At 40.1% G+C, this 15,907-nt stretch overlaps 1 protein-coding gene across 1 annotated transcript in view; it reads right to left on the bottom strand.

Annotated features, from left to right (window-relative positions):
• Positions 1-1,850: 1,850 nt before the first annotated feature.
• Positions 1,851-15,907, bottom strand: part of LOC103184956 (exostosin-1-like) — a 118,260-nt gene continuing 104,203 nt past the window's right edge. Inside the window, 4 exon segments of the mRNA XM_007903222.2 lie at positions 1,851-5,301; positions 6,633-6,804; positions 9,261-9,421; positions 12,888-12,977. Of these exon segments, the coding sequence (XP_007901413.2) occupies positions 5,116-5,301; positions 6,633-6,804; positions 9,261-9,421; positions 12,888-12,977 (609 nt within the window). The 3' untranslated portion in view covers positions 1,851-5,115.

The raw sequence follows: 15,907 nt of genomic DNA on the forward strand, positions 1-15,907 counted from the left end.
TTAATATTTTGCTCCTAAACCCTCCAGAATTAGGTAAGCAGGATGGGTTCTTGTTTTTGTATAGTTCTACTGAATGTGCAGCTTGTGAGCCAGGCAGGTCCACTCACTCCTCGTCATTGATGTTGGCAGAGCAAAATGCAAAATGCTCATTAGCAAGACTGGGAGGAACAGACCATTCACTAGGAGCTGGGATTCTTCCCACTCGGCTCCTCCAATTTCTGAAAGTGAAAGACTTAATGGCAGGGGGGGGGTCCTGGTTGGACGAGCATGCAAAAACTGACGAAGGATTCGTGGACCCGAAACATTGACTCACTTTCCTTTCTCCATAGATGCTGCCTGACCTGCTGAGTGTTCCCAGCAACTTCTGTTTTTGTTTCAGATTTCCAGGATCTGCAGTAATTTGTGTTTTGTGTATTAATGAATATTTTGCTCCTAAACCCTCCAGAATTAGGTAAGCAGGATGGGTTCCTCAGGACCAAACCAAGATTTCAGTGGTTTGGGTAGGAGATTCTTAAACATGGTGATGGGTTTTTGCCAGATACCCAGACGGCCAAACAAAGCTCATTTCAAGCAGTTTTACTTTATATTCAGACAATTTAACTGAGTAATAATTCCATTGTTGCATAATCTCCACTCGTTTCAGCATGAAAAATCTAAAAATATGACCTTCGGCAGGCTTTCCAAATGGTGATTCAGGGCTGGAGTAATGCTCTGCATCCTGTAGGTTAACAACTAGTGTTGATTTAAGAGCCCTAGAAATCAAAATGCATTGAAATTACATATGGAGTCAGATATTTCAATGAGAACTTGTAAGTATTGAAATTTGCAGCAAGTGAATGTGCAGCTCATCGAACTGTGCTCTAGGACTCCCCTCTGAGATTGTATTAGAGCATTTACTGCAAGATTCAATATCTCCGAATTCTTTTTGAATCCAGTTGTGAAAAACATATTTCACCACACCCCACCCACCCAATATGGACTCACCAGCATAATTCATCTGCTCACACCTGTAATATGTCCATAAGGTTGAGCACGTATTGCAGGGTTACACTGTGACCTCACTTGTCCTGGCTTGCTCAATTGAACACAGCCATCAGAAATTATATTCGAATGTCCCCTAAGGCTCAGGGCACCAAAGGAAGAAATTCCATTCCGTTACCAAAGGAAGATTTATTCTATTGATGTAACATTTCAGGATAATAATAATTCTTGCGCCTTATCACATCTTCGAGACGTCTCATAGCGCTTCACAGAATATATTGTAAAGTGAATTGACTGTATATTTTGTGGGCGAAACGTAGCAGCCAATTGTGCACAGCAGTGTCCCACAAATCATTGTGGATTGAGTGAGCAAGTTTTTTTTTAAGGGATTATTACCAGCGGAAAAGTGATCTGCGAATCAATTAACAGGGTTCCTACTCACTGCTAGGAAAACAGAGGCGTGTGAAGTCAAAAAACATGTCTAACATTTCCCTCTGCCCAGGAATCAACCCAGGCCCTCTTGCTTGCAAGAGGACCTGGGTTCTCTCACAAACACTAAGCTATGGGACTCCACAGGATGTCCTGAATTTAACAAATTCTTCATTTTTAAGCTGTAAATATAGACCCAAGTGGAATTCCTTTCCAACAGTGTCTTTACCCCGAGCCCTTAAGGGTCCAGACATGCTATTTGTATTCATAGCCGTTTTATTTTATCGTGCGTCATTTGAACATCAACCAGAGATTGAAAATGTACATAAAAGCAGTTGTGGTTATTGGGGCAGAACAAATTGTAACAAAATGATCACTGCAAAGTGAGACAATAAGAAAGCTCTCATTAAAAAAAACAAAGTGCAATGTATTATCAAATATCATTTATTTTTAAAAACCAAATCTTACAAAATTGCCTTTATTTTCTATTTTTTTAAAATCATTTATACCTATAAAAGTGAACCAACATAATACTAATTACAGAGGCAGAAACTTGGGATGCGTGTGGGCATAAACGGCTAATGGAATACTTCTGTGTGGAACGGTCTCATTATAAATAGGCAAAGCATTAAGCATAAAGAAAGATGCAGGAGCAGAATCTGTGCCCTCAGGATTAGAAAAAACAAACACCTCCCAGGAATGTCAATAATCATCCAGTAATTATTCCAGTGTTCCTGAAGCAAAAGGACCTGTCATTGGGAAGAGATAAATATACGACATTCTGAATCTCCCCAGTACAACCCTTTCTGCTTCCAGGTAAGACTTGAAAACACAGTGGCGCTGGTTCACGGTTTACACAGGACAGTACGTCACATGCTGTGGAGGTCTTTAACGTGACTGGCGTTGTTCCAGAGACCTGTAGTTCCAGCTTTCTATGAATGAGGTTCTGGCTTGTGTGTAAATTCCTGGATTGTATTTCTCCAGTCTTAAAAAAAACAACTGACACTTACACAGTGGGTTTCTCTAAACTCAAATAACTGCAGTCACACAATAATGATCGTAGGAATGCATCAAGTTGCCTGTGGATTTATTTTTTGTTTTAAAAAATTATAAATGCATTTTATTTAAAAAAAATTAAAGCTTGGCAGATTGCACTCATTTTGTCTACATTAAAAAAGGCAGTACACCGGACAGTAATTACACTGAAGCTCTGAAATGTTTTGACATTATAGGCACTATAAAAAAATGCACGTCTTTCTTTCATTAAGTGGGTAACCTGATCAATTTCTTCACTTCTAAAACACAAGAACAGAAACATTTCCAAAGGTTCATCTGGATTGAATCCATACTGTAATTCCAGTATTTTTGCCTAAAGCAAAAAAAATTAAAAATTGTACATTGATTGTTTTCTACTTTTTAAAAAATCAGCAGTTTTCACATGTCTGAATTCCTGCAATTTCACAGATTTTTAAAAATGATTTTTGATATGTACAAGGCAACAACCTTCTGCCAGTTGTATGAAGAAATAGCTCATGCTCACGTCCATCAACTCTGAATAAGGTAAATCACCGGGAATTTAATGTTTCCGCAAATTAAATCAAAATGTTACTTTTAAAACAGTGAATTCAAAGTAGCAATCTGGGGGCCTTAACTCCTCTCTCTCCACTCCCCAAATTTGCTTCACCTTTTCTGTGTTTAAATGAAGAGCTCCTCAAGTCTGCTACTTTCTTGCAACACCGCCTTCCAGTCAATTCTAAGTGTTAAATTTTATTGCAGTAATCCTTGCGCCGATAGCCCCATTACTAAATCAGTCCCGTACAACACCCCCCATATTCAGTTCATTCAAAATCTATGAATTCAATCAATAAACGGTCAGGAAGCTGTTTTGGGAAGGGAAAGCTGAAGCCACAATAGTTCTGGAGTAACAGCAGTCTGGCCGCCATGTAAATCCTTTCACCAGAACCAACCACAACCATGTCACACAACTACATAAAGACATACATGTGTAAACGTATACAAAAATGGTTGCCAAAGGTAAGCTCTCCCAAGTTACAACAAAAAGGAATCAAAAACACAAAGCAGCAAAAGACATACAAAGTGTAGTGAAAAACACAAAAAATCATTCCATGACCTTTGTGTTCAGTTGTACAGATATACTGAACTTGCAAATGGCTCTAAAAATACAGTTAAATTATTAGAAAGCAACAGATCAGATGAAAGGTCTTTGGTGATACTACCTATGGAGGCTATGTTTGATGATGGAGCTATACCTTTTGCTAGCTAATGCAGTGAATCACAATATATGGCTTTGTATTCTCTCCCCTTCTCTGCAGGTTTCAGTCCACTATGTAGTCATGCCATTCTAACCACTTGGGAAATCTTTTATAAAGCAATGGTACACTATGAAAAAACATTGGCAATTTGTTAGAAAAACTTCAGAAATGTACATCTTATACAAAATATTTTTTGTTTTGCTTTACAGTTTAAACCATCCAAGTATCCCATCATTGCTTTGTCGATCAGTTTGTAACCATACACTATACACAATTCTGTCAAAATAATAAATATACAAGATTATGTACATTATAACAAGGCCCATTTTTCACATCCTTAATTATGACTAGACATTGATCGGAGAGATTCTGCAAGTGAGATGAACTGGGGGTTTCTATTTAAAATAAAAGAATTAGATATAAAAACTAGGCTGAACCATTATTAACCAAAATAAAGTGATTAAAAAAGGCCACACGCTCAGCACTCCTTCAAGTCTTCAGACATTCAAGTACCTGTGAGCAAAGACTAACATAGCCCCTGCGTTTAAAAAATAGAACTTTATATAGAAACAAGGAGCTACCCCCTTGTCTGAGCACCATATGTGCCATTCAGTTTAAAATACACACAGCCAACATTTTATTTCCAAAGGTCAGCCCAGTGATCCAGTAAAGCCATACAGCAAATCATCTGTAAGGCATATTAACATGCAGGTATGTGCGTGGATTTCAACAGGCTATTCACAACTGTGCAGCAGTGCCAGACTTCCCCCACCCCTTCTCAGCTGCTTATTTGCACAGTTCCTACACACATGGTTTCTTCTGTAGTGGGTGCAAATGTGTGTGTTTTTATTCTTTTGCATGCTAATAGTAAACATAGCAGACAACACTGGTGAAACGACAGCTCTCGTTCTCTCTTCCTATACGAATCCTGGTGGCTGCTCACTCTAAACACCACTCACTTCTCCTGCATGCAAACTCCAGCTAAATTACGTGGTGCAAGTTGGCCTTAAAATCATGTGCAGGCCAAATTTAAGACACTCAATTCTGATCATTGGATAGTGTTTCACTTTGTTCTTCACAGTGCTAACAGTGTCGATGGAAAAAGAATTCATTGATCTTCAGGTTTTTCATTCACTGATTTAGAGCAATTTGTATTCCTCGTGGCAGAATATCAGACCTGCCACTCTGGATTGATATTATGACAAAATACATGTTAATTCTAATGGTCACACAGTACATATACATCCTGTCAATAGGCTGATACCAGCCACCTTGCTGAAGCTCTTGGGAGTCTTGTGCATCAACGGATAGGAGCCAAGAGTCATCAAATGCACAGCGTTATTTCCTGAACTCCGGGTTGACAAACATCCTGCAGTCTGGCTTTATTTGGATGCTGCCCAAAAGCCAATGGCTTTGTGCCTCGTAGTGCTCATTAGAGTCGCTCGATGTCTCGATATTTCTTCCTCAGTATCGAGACCTGATCTTTGAAGAGAACTGGGTCCAGTCTCATCTGGGAGTGGATCAAAGGCATGCTTCCAAACCATCCTGCAAACGTGTTCATGCAGGTTTGGCGCTGAGCAAAATGGTCCGGATCAGCCCACCGGGAAGCCCTGGAGGACTGCAATGTAAAAGATCAATCACCATTTAATGGAACAGGAAGATCTATCTGCCCATTAAATAGGATACTGTGATAAGAACTTCACGTATTCAACCGCAACACACACCTATGACCTGTACCAACCTCATGCACACTAGGATTTTTTTTAAAAGGCTGAGATTTATTTATTATTGTGTCACGTTTCGTAGCTTATAACACAACTTTTCAGTTATTTGACATGTTAATAAAACTATGAACATAAAATGCATGAGCACTTCTGACTGTGTGAATTCAGATGTGATTAATGAAGCAGAGCCTCAAAATGAAGCCTGGCTTACACTGCACACGACTCACTGCACTAAATCAGGGGAAGCAGTATAATATGGAAGGGAATTGCTTTGAAGCCTGGTTTCTGAAGCCACTTGAACAGAACATATTGGATAAGGAGAATCACTGGAGACTAGGAGGCTATTTATATTCAATAAGTTTCTGCAGCTAGATCTGAAACACAAAATGTACCTATTTTTCTTCAGTGGCAGTTGTTCAATAAGACATGTTAAGAAACACAAAGCTCACTTATACAGGCCCATGATTTTTTTTTACAAAACTATTTTGCAATGGCATAGTGCAAATACACCATGAAGATCACAAAACAGTTTATTTAAAAGCTGAACTTGGGCTCAATGCACTGTCCCAAATATCACTTGCAGCTGGCAATATGACAACTCATTTGCTATTTCAAACTTTTCAACTTAATGTCTTGTTTATACCGCGTGTTGTCTCGCTTCTGTGGTCTTTTTGTCTAAGATCAGGTGAGTGTAGACACTCCATGAAATTTGGGGAAATTTGTCATAGGAATAACAGCACAAATCCGTTGAGACGTGCTGGATTGCCAAAGATCAAAGTGCTAATTTCTCACCAAGACAACAATTCAGACTCAGGCTGCACAAATTGACCTGGCTTTCTGCTTTAAAATTATCTCTTGAGCTCTCTGGGACACTACTCTGCGAATGGGGTGCTATATGATTGTAAGTTGTTGTTATAAACATTCGTGACCACTCCAATTGGTCAGGAACATTTAACATCGTAAGAGACCTTAAACATCCAGTTCTTGACCAACATTGAAAATGACGGCCAGCTGTGAAACCTGGGAAACATGTCAACTCGTGTACAACACTGGGGGAGATCGAAGTCCAATGTTTCGTCCCAAATCATTCTTCTGCTGGAAGAGATGTTGCATTGCTTCCAGGAGAATAACCAGGCAAATAATACGCATCTCATATAATTTGACCACCAGGACTCCTGCAGTCTTCTACAATACATAAAATTCACAAAGCAAAATCAACACTTACCTGTTGCATCATCGTCTCCTTATACTGCTTTTTCTGAGTGACTTTAATAGGGGGCAGTTTGGTGACAGCTGATACAAGGAAGTTCATTAGGATGTCTTCACAGTTGGCCAGTTGGTCCACCATGTTCTTTAGGTTGGCTGGCAGGTAATGAGTATACAGGTAATGGTAATACCTGCAACACAAAACACATCCAAATGTATTCATCTGATCAGAGGCTCTTACTATCCACATGATTCTTATTCATTCACTTTTCAAAAAAAAATAGGTCGCAACCATCAACCTGATATTTTGGATTCCTGCATCTCAATCAAAATAATACATTAATAATAATTTGGTCACTCAATTCATGACTGTTTGTGGGACACTGCTGTGTGCAATTGTCTGGAGTTTCACCCACAAAATACAGTCAATTCATTTTACAGTATATTCTGTGAAACGCTTTGAGACATCTCGAAGATGTAAGAATGCGCTACACTCTTGAAAGCTTGATAATTTCAGTTATTTGAAAGTCCTGTAGCTCAGTGGTTAGAGCACTCGCTTTGCAAGTGAGAGACCTGAGTTCAATTCCAGGCAGGTCAGGGCGAAACCTTGGGCAAGTTTCCTTACTCCACACAGAGCCTAATAATAATCCCTCCAAAACAAAAACAATAATAAATTGGTCATTTTCAATCTACGACTGTTTGTGGGACATTGCTGTGCGCAATTGGCTGCCGCGTTCGCCCACAAATATACAGTCAATTCACTTTACAGTCTATTCTGTGAAGCGCTTTGGGACGTCCTCCCGACGTGAAAAGCGCTATATCAAATGCAAGGATTATTATTATTACACCAAATGTAAGCATTATTATTAAAAGCACATTAATAATCTGGCTGTAATAAAGTCAAGATAAACTGGCAAAATGCAGATCAGCTATAGTGCTCAGGAAGCAGCTTCACCTGCACTGATGAGAACAGGTCAGGAATACTCCAGTAAATAGACAAAGGAGAGAAAATAAAGTTAATAAAGGAGAATGCAAAAACAAATATTGTCAGGAATTCTAATGATTTCAGAGTATATATTTAAAATGCAGGAATTAAAATACCCAAAAAACAAGTATCAGTGTTATGGGGCATATTATTTCAGATCACCATTCACAGGTGCACACAAAACAAATGATAATCATTTCCTACTCTCGTCTACAGTTTCACAATTAAATCAGGATTTCAAAAAATTTCCATTTCTGAAGGATTGTAACTTGACTCCTCAAGTCATTTGGTTTAATTTTTAAACCTCTTTTTTACATTTAACATTTAGCAAAGAGCACCTCACTATTCATAACTTTCCTTGAATTCCCACTCCTACACAATGAGAGAGACATGGGCATGACATTCGATCCAAAGCATCAATGTAATGCTGAATCAAAGTCAGATACCCCCAGGCAGATTGAAGCAACGCAGAGCTGAAGAAAAGCAGACCGATGCTGCCCAATTACAATAAACTATTCATCTCCAGCACAGCTCCATAGACAAGGAGGCTTCACAATGTTTAGTTAACCCTGACATAAAGCTCCCCCGATGACCCAGAGAATAAACACACAACTCAGCAAGGCATATAGACCAGCAGGTTCCAGGTTTGTGCTGAGTTAGCAAATCTCAGCCGTCCCAGCAGCCGATACTATTGGTCTCAGCACCACGAGGTTAGGGAGGGTACAATCAACAACAAACAACAAATTACATATGTATAGCGTCTTTCACGTTGGGAGGATGTGCCCAGGCGCTGAAAAGAAACCAATCTAGGAAAAGGAAGAGGAGGGGGGAATGGGTTAAGGAAGAACACTATACAAATGAATATAAAAGTGAGGAGGTGATTTTGAATTTGTACAAAACCTTGGTTCGGCCACATTTAAAGTATTTTATGTCCATTTCTGGTCTCCATACTATAAGAAGGATAGAACAGTGATGGAAAGAGTACAGCGTAGGTTTTACTAGAATGATACCAGAGCTGGCAGGTTACTGCTATCAGGTCAGCCTGGATAGGTTAGGCCTTCTATCGCTAGAGACGTGTAAGCGGGGATCTATTAGATGTGTTTAAAATTACAAGGTTAACATACATAGGCTGAGAACAAAAACAGAAGTCACTGGGAACACTCAGCAGGTCAGGCAGCATCTATGGATAAAGGAAAGTGAGTCAACCTTGACCCTTCATCAGAGCCGAAACGTTGACTCACTTTCCTTTTTTCCATAGATGCTGCCTGACCTGCTGAGTGTTCCCAGCGACTTCTGTTTTTGTTTTCATATTTCAGCATCTGCAGTATTTTGTTTAACATATATAGGCTGTTCCACTGGGGAGTTGGGGAGTTCATCTCCAGGGAACACAAGTATAAGATAATGACTAGGAGATCTAAAAGAGAATTTAGCAAGAACTACATCACGCAAAAAATAGTGACATTGTGGAACTGCATGAAGCAGTGATTAAATCAGATAACTCGATGCATTCAGGAAGAAGCTAAACCTTCACATGAGGGAGAGGGGAAGAGAAGGGTATGAGAGGCAGTAAAGAGTGGGTGGAGCTCAATACCAACACAGACTGATTGGGCTGAATGGTCTGTTTCCGTGCTGGACAGTCTTTGTAAATGCTGAAGATCGTACCTGTGGTAGATAGCAGCTCCTGTCAGGACCATGGAGTAGTCATTTGTCCATTTAGACGTGTATCCCCATCGCTCTTTCGTGCTGTCCCAGAAGTGACTGCGAGCTGGGTATCCCACGATTCTTTCAGGGAAGCTCTGCCACACCGTGAAGGCAAAATCCACCTTCAAAACCAAAGTGAAAGAAAGGCAAGGTCATTTCTATTCTCAAATGAAGCATGCCCGACTTTGCCACCTCATCGCATGTCCAAAGCAGGCAATTCTTGTAGACTGTTGTGCTCAACAATTCTACAATATTATTTCATAAAAGATAAAGTTGCAACAGATAGCTATGCTAGAAATCGATCAACATAATGACTCCATGTCAGGTTAATAGTGCGAGTGAATTTTGTGTATATAACTATGAGGTGACCACGTCAATCATTAATCACTGGGCTTCTCATTCACTGTTTGCAGCCAATGAGAAACCTGTTTTTAAAAAAAGCACATGCCAAAATAATTGTTAGAGATGGAAAAAATACAAAAGATTTGAAACCGAGGATGAGAGAGGAAGGAAAAAGAATGAGCACAGGTAAAAAAAAATTGAAAGTTTCAGCAGTTTGGAATTAAGATTACTTCAATTTGTTCACTGTAATTGAACTAAAACATACAGAATGGGCAAGTCCACTCCTAATAGATAGTTGTCATAGAATTTAAGCAGCAGCAACATAAACAAAGAAGAATGAGATCCTACGATTTCATTATTGAGCAGGAAACAACCAGCAAAGATAATTTAAGGTCAACTGATCAAAACGGCTGATTCCTGTACAACACAAAACAAGTGGTAATATATAAATGTAATGATTAGCAACAAAATATTATTATTATTTACAGTATCCCTCGCACTCTTGAACCCGAATCTACACAATAAGAACATAAGAATTTGCTAGGCAAAAGAAGACCAAGTCCATCTAGTTTGCCTTCAACCATCCTGCAAGTCGCTTAACGTGTCGTGCCCCAAATTATATACTGTGTCCTGAGATATTAGTTTCTACAGAAATCTATTTAATTTGTTCTTGAAACAAACAACATTTTCTGCTTCCACTGTCTCCCTAGCGTCACTCAAATGAGTTATCTTCACAGCGACCTTGCTAATATACTCACTATAATTACAATAAGGAAAGATTATGGATTAATGGATTTTATCATCTAATTGTTACAGAGGGATAAAATGGCTCCTGTAATCCAATAATTGATTACTGTAATTAGCTGGAGACATCAAGACAGAATTAAATTCAAATGTTTTTTTTATTGGAGAGGGATTTGTTGACCTCACTAAAGTAGACTTTTGCAAAGTATCCTTTTGGTACAGATTTCATCACAATGTAATAACAGTGAATTAGCTCTTCAATGTAAGACATTAACTTTTCCTCATAAGCAGTTTTCACAATAAGGCAAAAACTCAGGTTCACTTTGCAAGCGAGAGACCTGAGTTCAATTCCAGGCAGAGGGCGAAACCTTGGGCAAGTTTCCTTACTCCACACGCCTAATAATAATCCCTCCAAAACCCAAAACAATAATAAATTGGTCATTTTTAATCTATGACTGTTTGTGGGACATTGCTGTGCGCAATTGGCTGCCGCGTTTGCCCACAAATATACAGTCAATTCACTTTACAGTGTGTTCTGTGAAGCGCTTTGGGACGTCCTCCCGACGTGAAAAGCGCTATATCAATTGCAAGGATTATTATTATTATTATTATTACTCATCTACCAGAAACTGAGGACTAATTTTCCTGAATGGAGTGAATCCGCCTAGCCGAATGGAGTTCAGAATCATTTTTGGAGTCCCCAGCCCACCCTCCACTGATTCTTGCTGCCTTTTTCTAGCTCACTTCTGTTGCTGCTCCAAATTCAATTGTAAATAGCAAAGAGCTAAAGGAATCAAGCAATCTAGGTCAATCTTTCTTCTTCTTAAAGCACCTAAAAGCAGCAGTTTGTACTAAATGGAGAATCAGTTTTCCTTTCTTTATCCCTGTGCAATTGGAGAATGTAGTTCTCCGGATTAACTGAAATAGCTTGGAGGGAAACAAGATGAGAAATTAATGGAATTAGATATCTAAGGTCCATTGCAGTTTCCTTAAATAAAATCAACTTCTGAGGTTCAATGTGCAGTAATAAGAGCAAGGCAGCCACCAAAATACATTTACCAACAAAACTAAAATAAAAAAATTACAATTTTCACAAAGACCCTGTCTCTCAACGTGACAATTGTTGAATCAGTAGCTTTGTTCTAGAGAGGATAAGATCCCTCATATGTGAAATTTACAACCAATGTCTAAGCATTGGCAGCAATGCAGTATGTGTTTTATCCTTCAGCCAACCCATCACGTCCCCTACCCTGCCAGACTCGTTTTCCTTCCACCCACTATATAAATTTATACAAACTACTGTATTATAGTCACTAAAATGCAAATTCTAGCAAATAAGTTAATTGTTTTCCCTCTCCAAATAATGAACAACACAGGCATAGCCATTTATTTCACTATGAGTTCGGGACTATGAACAAGAGGATGAATTAAAAACAAAACTCCAGGGACTCCCTTTCTCTCTCTTCCCATCCCCTGCAGGGCTCAGTGAGTGAAGCTAATGAAGTGATTTTGAACCACACAGACCTCGAATACCAGGTTGATCCCCGTCTGTGCTGAATTGGCAGATCTCAGCTCAACCAGCAGTTGGGATGCTATAATTGGCTTTCGTGCCTTGGTAATAGTCGAGAGTAAAATAAGCCAGCCTTCCTAGTCATTTCTATTCAGTGGCCTCCCCAATCCCATACCCTGCCACAATGTCAAAAAAACATGTGTTTTCCTCCAGATTAGCCTGTTATGTTCCCTCCTCATCCAAATTCACCCCATATTTAATTGGCTTCTCATCTATTGTTTGTCGGATGTTCATGGCATCAATCAGCTGCTGCATTCGTCTCCATAACATTATCTTAATGAATCTCATTTTTGCTTCACGAGAATTCTTTTTGCACAAAAAGGCCTGATATAAATATAAGTCACTGTTGTGCGTATGTATGGTGTTTGGATATTGGGTGAGAAAGGCGGATTGTCCAGGCGGACTCGATGAAAGAGCACTTGAATAAAGTAAAAGGGGCCAACGTCCAGAGAAGCTAGACCTCAACATGAGTTAGCACTTTCACTGATGAGAAAACTGGAGGGTCTACAGAGATGGAAGAAATGAATATTCCTCCAAAAGATTTCAAACCATTCCTTTAAGGTCCACCTTAAGAACTTCCTAATTGAATGCGCCCATGTTCATCTTTCCTTCCCTCTCCTTGGCCTAGACCAACAAGTTGTTGCTATTGACCCCAGATCAACAACAACAAATTGCATTTATATAGCACCCTTCACGGCAGACGGTATCTCAGAGCGTCTATCGGGTGCAAACCCTGGACTGTCCAACACCTTGGTATGTCTTCCGGATGTGAGTGACACTACATAAATGTAAATTTGTTGTTGTTTGAATTTTAAAACAGTCCCAGTGCACATTGTCTGCAGTACAGCTTTTTAAGAACACATTGTCCATTACCAAAATAGTGTTGTTAATTTATTTTGTAGCATAGTCAGTATTTGAATAGAAATCCTTACCTCGGTGGTAGAAAGAACCGTGTCTTCATCAAGGCTAAGTATTGCATCTGTACTGATGGAATCATACGGCAGAAATCGGCTGCTCATAACCTGTACATTAAAGAAAAGTAGAATGGGTTTCACTTCTTCCAGGATGTGAAAAAGAACAAGTGTGATCTGATGAAAAGATCTGATAATTTACCAATACAAATGCACCACATGCATTTGACAACATCTCTGTTGAATCTAGGTTACTAAAATGTTGAACATTTCTAACTCAATACACATTTGTCTCCTGCCACCACCCCACCCCAAAAGATTCATTACTAATTGTCCAAAATGAGGGCAAACACAAAATGCTATTTGATTTAATAGCAAAATAAGTGTTGATGGACGTTAGTGACTGGAAGAAATCAACAACAACTTGCATTTATATAGTGCCCTTCACGTGGGGCAGTTTAACGGTGGTGGAGCCTCACATGTGTGTGTGTGTGTGTGTGTCAGGCTGCTAGCTGTTTATGTTTGCCCTTCTTCAGGCACATATCAGATGAAGAAGATCATCACACTCAACAAACTACTGCTGATCCAATGATGATTGCCCCCTCCCTTTAAGAAGTGTGGATTGTTTCCCCCCCATTTAACACATGTCAATAAGATCCTGGTCAGTGAGTCAACAGGAAAGATTAGGAGAATACACACACACTATTAACACAGTTTATTTGGACACAGTAGCCTACCAAAAAGGGTGGTTGAAGCAGCATCTGTAATCGTTTATCAAAGGGAATTCAGCAGAAAAAATAAGAAACGATAGGGGGAAATGGGAGGGGAGGGGGACACTAAACACTTAGCTCTTTCAGAAAACTGTCATAGGTACGATGTCTAAATTGCTTATTTTGATGTTTTAAAAAATTCTGTGATAGCCGACTGGTCATACAGATCAGTAGACTGTATGTTTGAATCGCAGTCTGTGCTGACTTCAATGACATCTGTAGCAATTGGGAGTGATACAATGAACCTCAGAGTGAGAGGAGAGAAAGGAAAAACAAATCAGCCAATATTTCTATTCTTGATCCTTATCTAGTGATCCTTGGTGCACGCTCATGGACTTCGAGGGGCTACGATTGAGGTCATTTCATACTTGTCTGTGATGTACTGATGGAATCATACGGCAGAAATCTAAACCTCCCCCACATCCGCACCATGACCAGCACTACCTACCACCACCTCCGCAACATTGTCAGACTCCGCCACTGCCTCACCCCTCAAGCTGCCGAATCCCTCACCCATGGATTCGCCACATCAATGCTCGATTATGGAAACTCCCTCCTCATCGGCCTTCCCAACTCTTCCCTTCCCAAGCTGCAGATCATCCAAAACTCTGCAGCTCATATACTCTCGCTCACCAGGCTCCGTGACCCCATCACTTCCACCCTCACCCAACCCCACTGGCTCCCCATCCCTCAAAAGATCGAATTCAAGATCCTCGTCCTCACTTTCAAGACCATCCATGGTCTTGCCCCCTCCTACCTCTCCTCTGCCTTCAGTCACCCTCCCACCTCTCTGCCTTCCCTCCCCCTCCCCCATGCTTGGGTCCTGTCCCCTGACTGTCCAGCGCTTTGGGACGTCCTCCCGACATGAAAGGCGCTCTATAAATGTCATTTTGTTGTTATTTTTGATGCAGTCAAACAGCCTGATAGCACAGTATTAATAAATAATACAGTGTATCTCATGATAACACAGTGCTGGTGTCCTTATAGCGCTGGTGGGTTTGTAACACAAATGGGGTATGAACCCCATTCACTGCACATTTGCGCTTCTGGTGAGCCTTCTTCCTGTGTGCGGGCCGGCCCTCACATAAAATACCACACTTCTAGGTTACTGGGTTGCTGCCAACATCACTTCCTGAACTGCAAGTGTTATATCTCATTATGAAGCCGGTTTGGATTTTACGAACCGCATTTACCACTTTATAATGACATCCTCTATAAGACATCTAGACAAGGATTCCCAGCACGCGCAGAAGGAACAAAAAAAACACCCTTAGGCAAGGAGAGAATTTGAGAGAGAAAAATATTAAAATCAATTATGTTGTTACATTTGCATTTAAGTAGCGCCTGGGTGAGGGAGACAAAGATCAGTCAAGTTCCACCAGAAAGGGTGCACAAGTTTTAATAATCCTTGCATTTAACACAGTGCCTTATCACTTCGTTGAGATGTCTCAAAGCACTTCACAGACTTTTACTGTTAAGTGTAGTGACTGTGAATGCAGCAGCCAATTTGAGCATGACAATGTCACAGAAGCAGCCATGAAGTTAATGACTAATTGTATTTGGGGGATTCTTGACCATGACCCTGGAAGAAACTCCCTTCTCTAACGGTGCCATGGGATCCTTAACATCAACTTGAACAGCAGACGGGACCTTGATTTAAAATCTGATTGTAAGGACCGTACCTCTAACACTGCAGCCACTCTCCGGTTTGTACTGGAGTGTCAGCTGAAACTTGTGAGTTCAAAATCCCAATGGGGAGCTTGACCTCCCAGCCTTCTGACTCAGAGGAAAGAGTGCGACCAACTGAACCAGGCAGATACCTAAGCTTGAGGTACTGAGTAAGTTTCACAAATGCTTGGGCAGTGAATCTCTAACCTAACGTCAGGGCAGGAAACCACTCGAAAATGACAATTTGTGAATTTTCACTTGATTAAAAAGAGCTATGATTTTTTAAAATTGGCTTTTGTTATTTTAAAGCCTAGCCAGGAGGTAACTGATGGGCTAACTTGTAGATTATTCTGAACTTTGTCAGGTATCACTCAACAAGGATTCCTTTAATGAAGATAGCTATTATGGCAGGGTAACTTGATACACGAGTGAGGAAAAAAGCAAACACAGTTAACATTAGCCAAGTGTTAGAGAAGCTAATGCATGAACAAAGAACAGAGCCTGATCCAAGAACCCTTTCCTGGCAGCACTGCTCACCCTGAAGGAAGGATCATGGTTTACACACTTTAGGACAGGTAGGAATTGTGCTTAACTGGCCATCTT

This window comes from Callorhinchus milii, unplaced genomic scaffold, assembly GCF_018977255.1.
Source record: "Callorhinchus milii isolate IMCB2004 unplaced genomic scaffold, IMCB_Cmil_1.0 Scaffold2, whole genome shotgun sequence".
Taxonomy (NCBI): Eukaryota; Metazoa; Chordata; class Chondrichthyes; order Chimaeriformes; family Callorhinchidae; genus Callorhinchus; species Callorhinchus milii.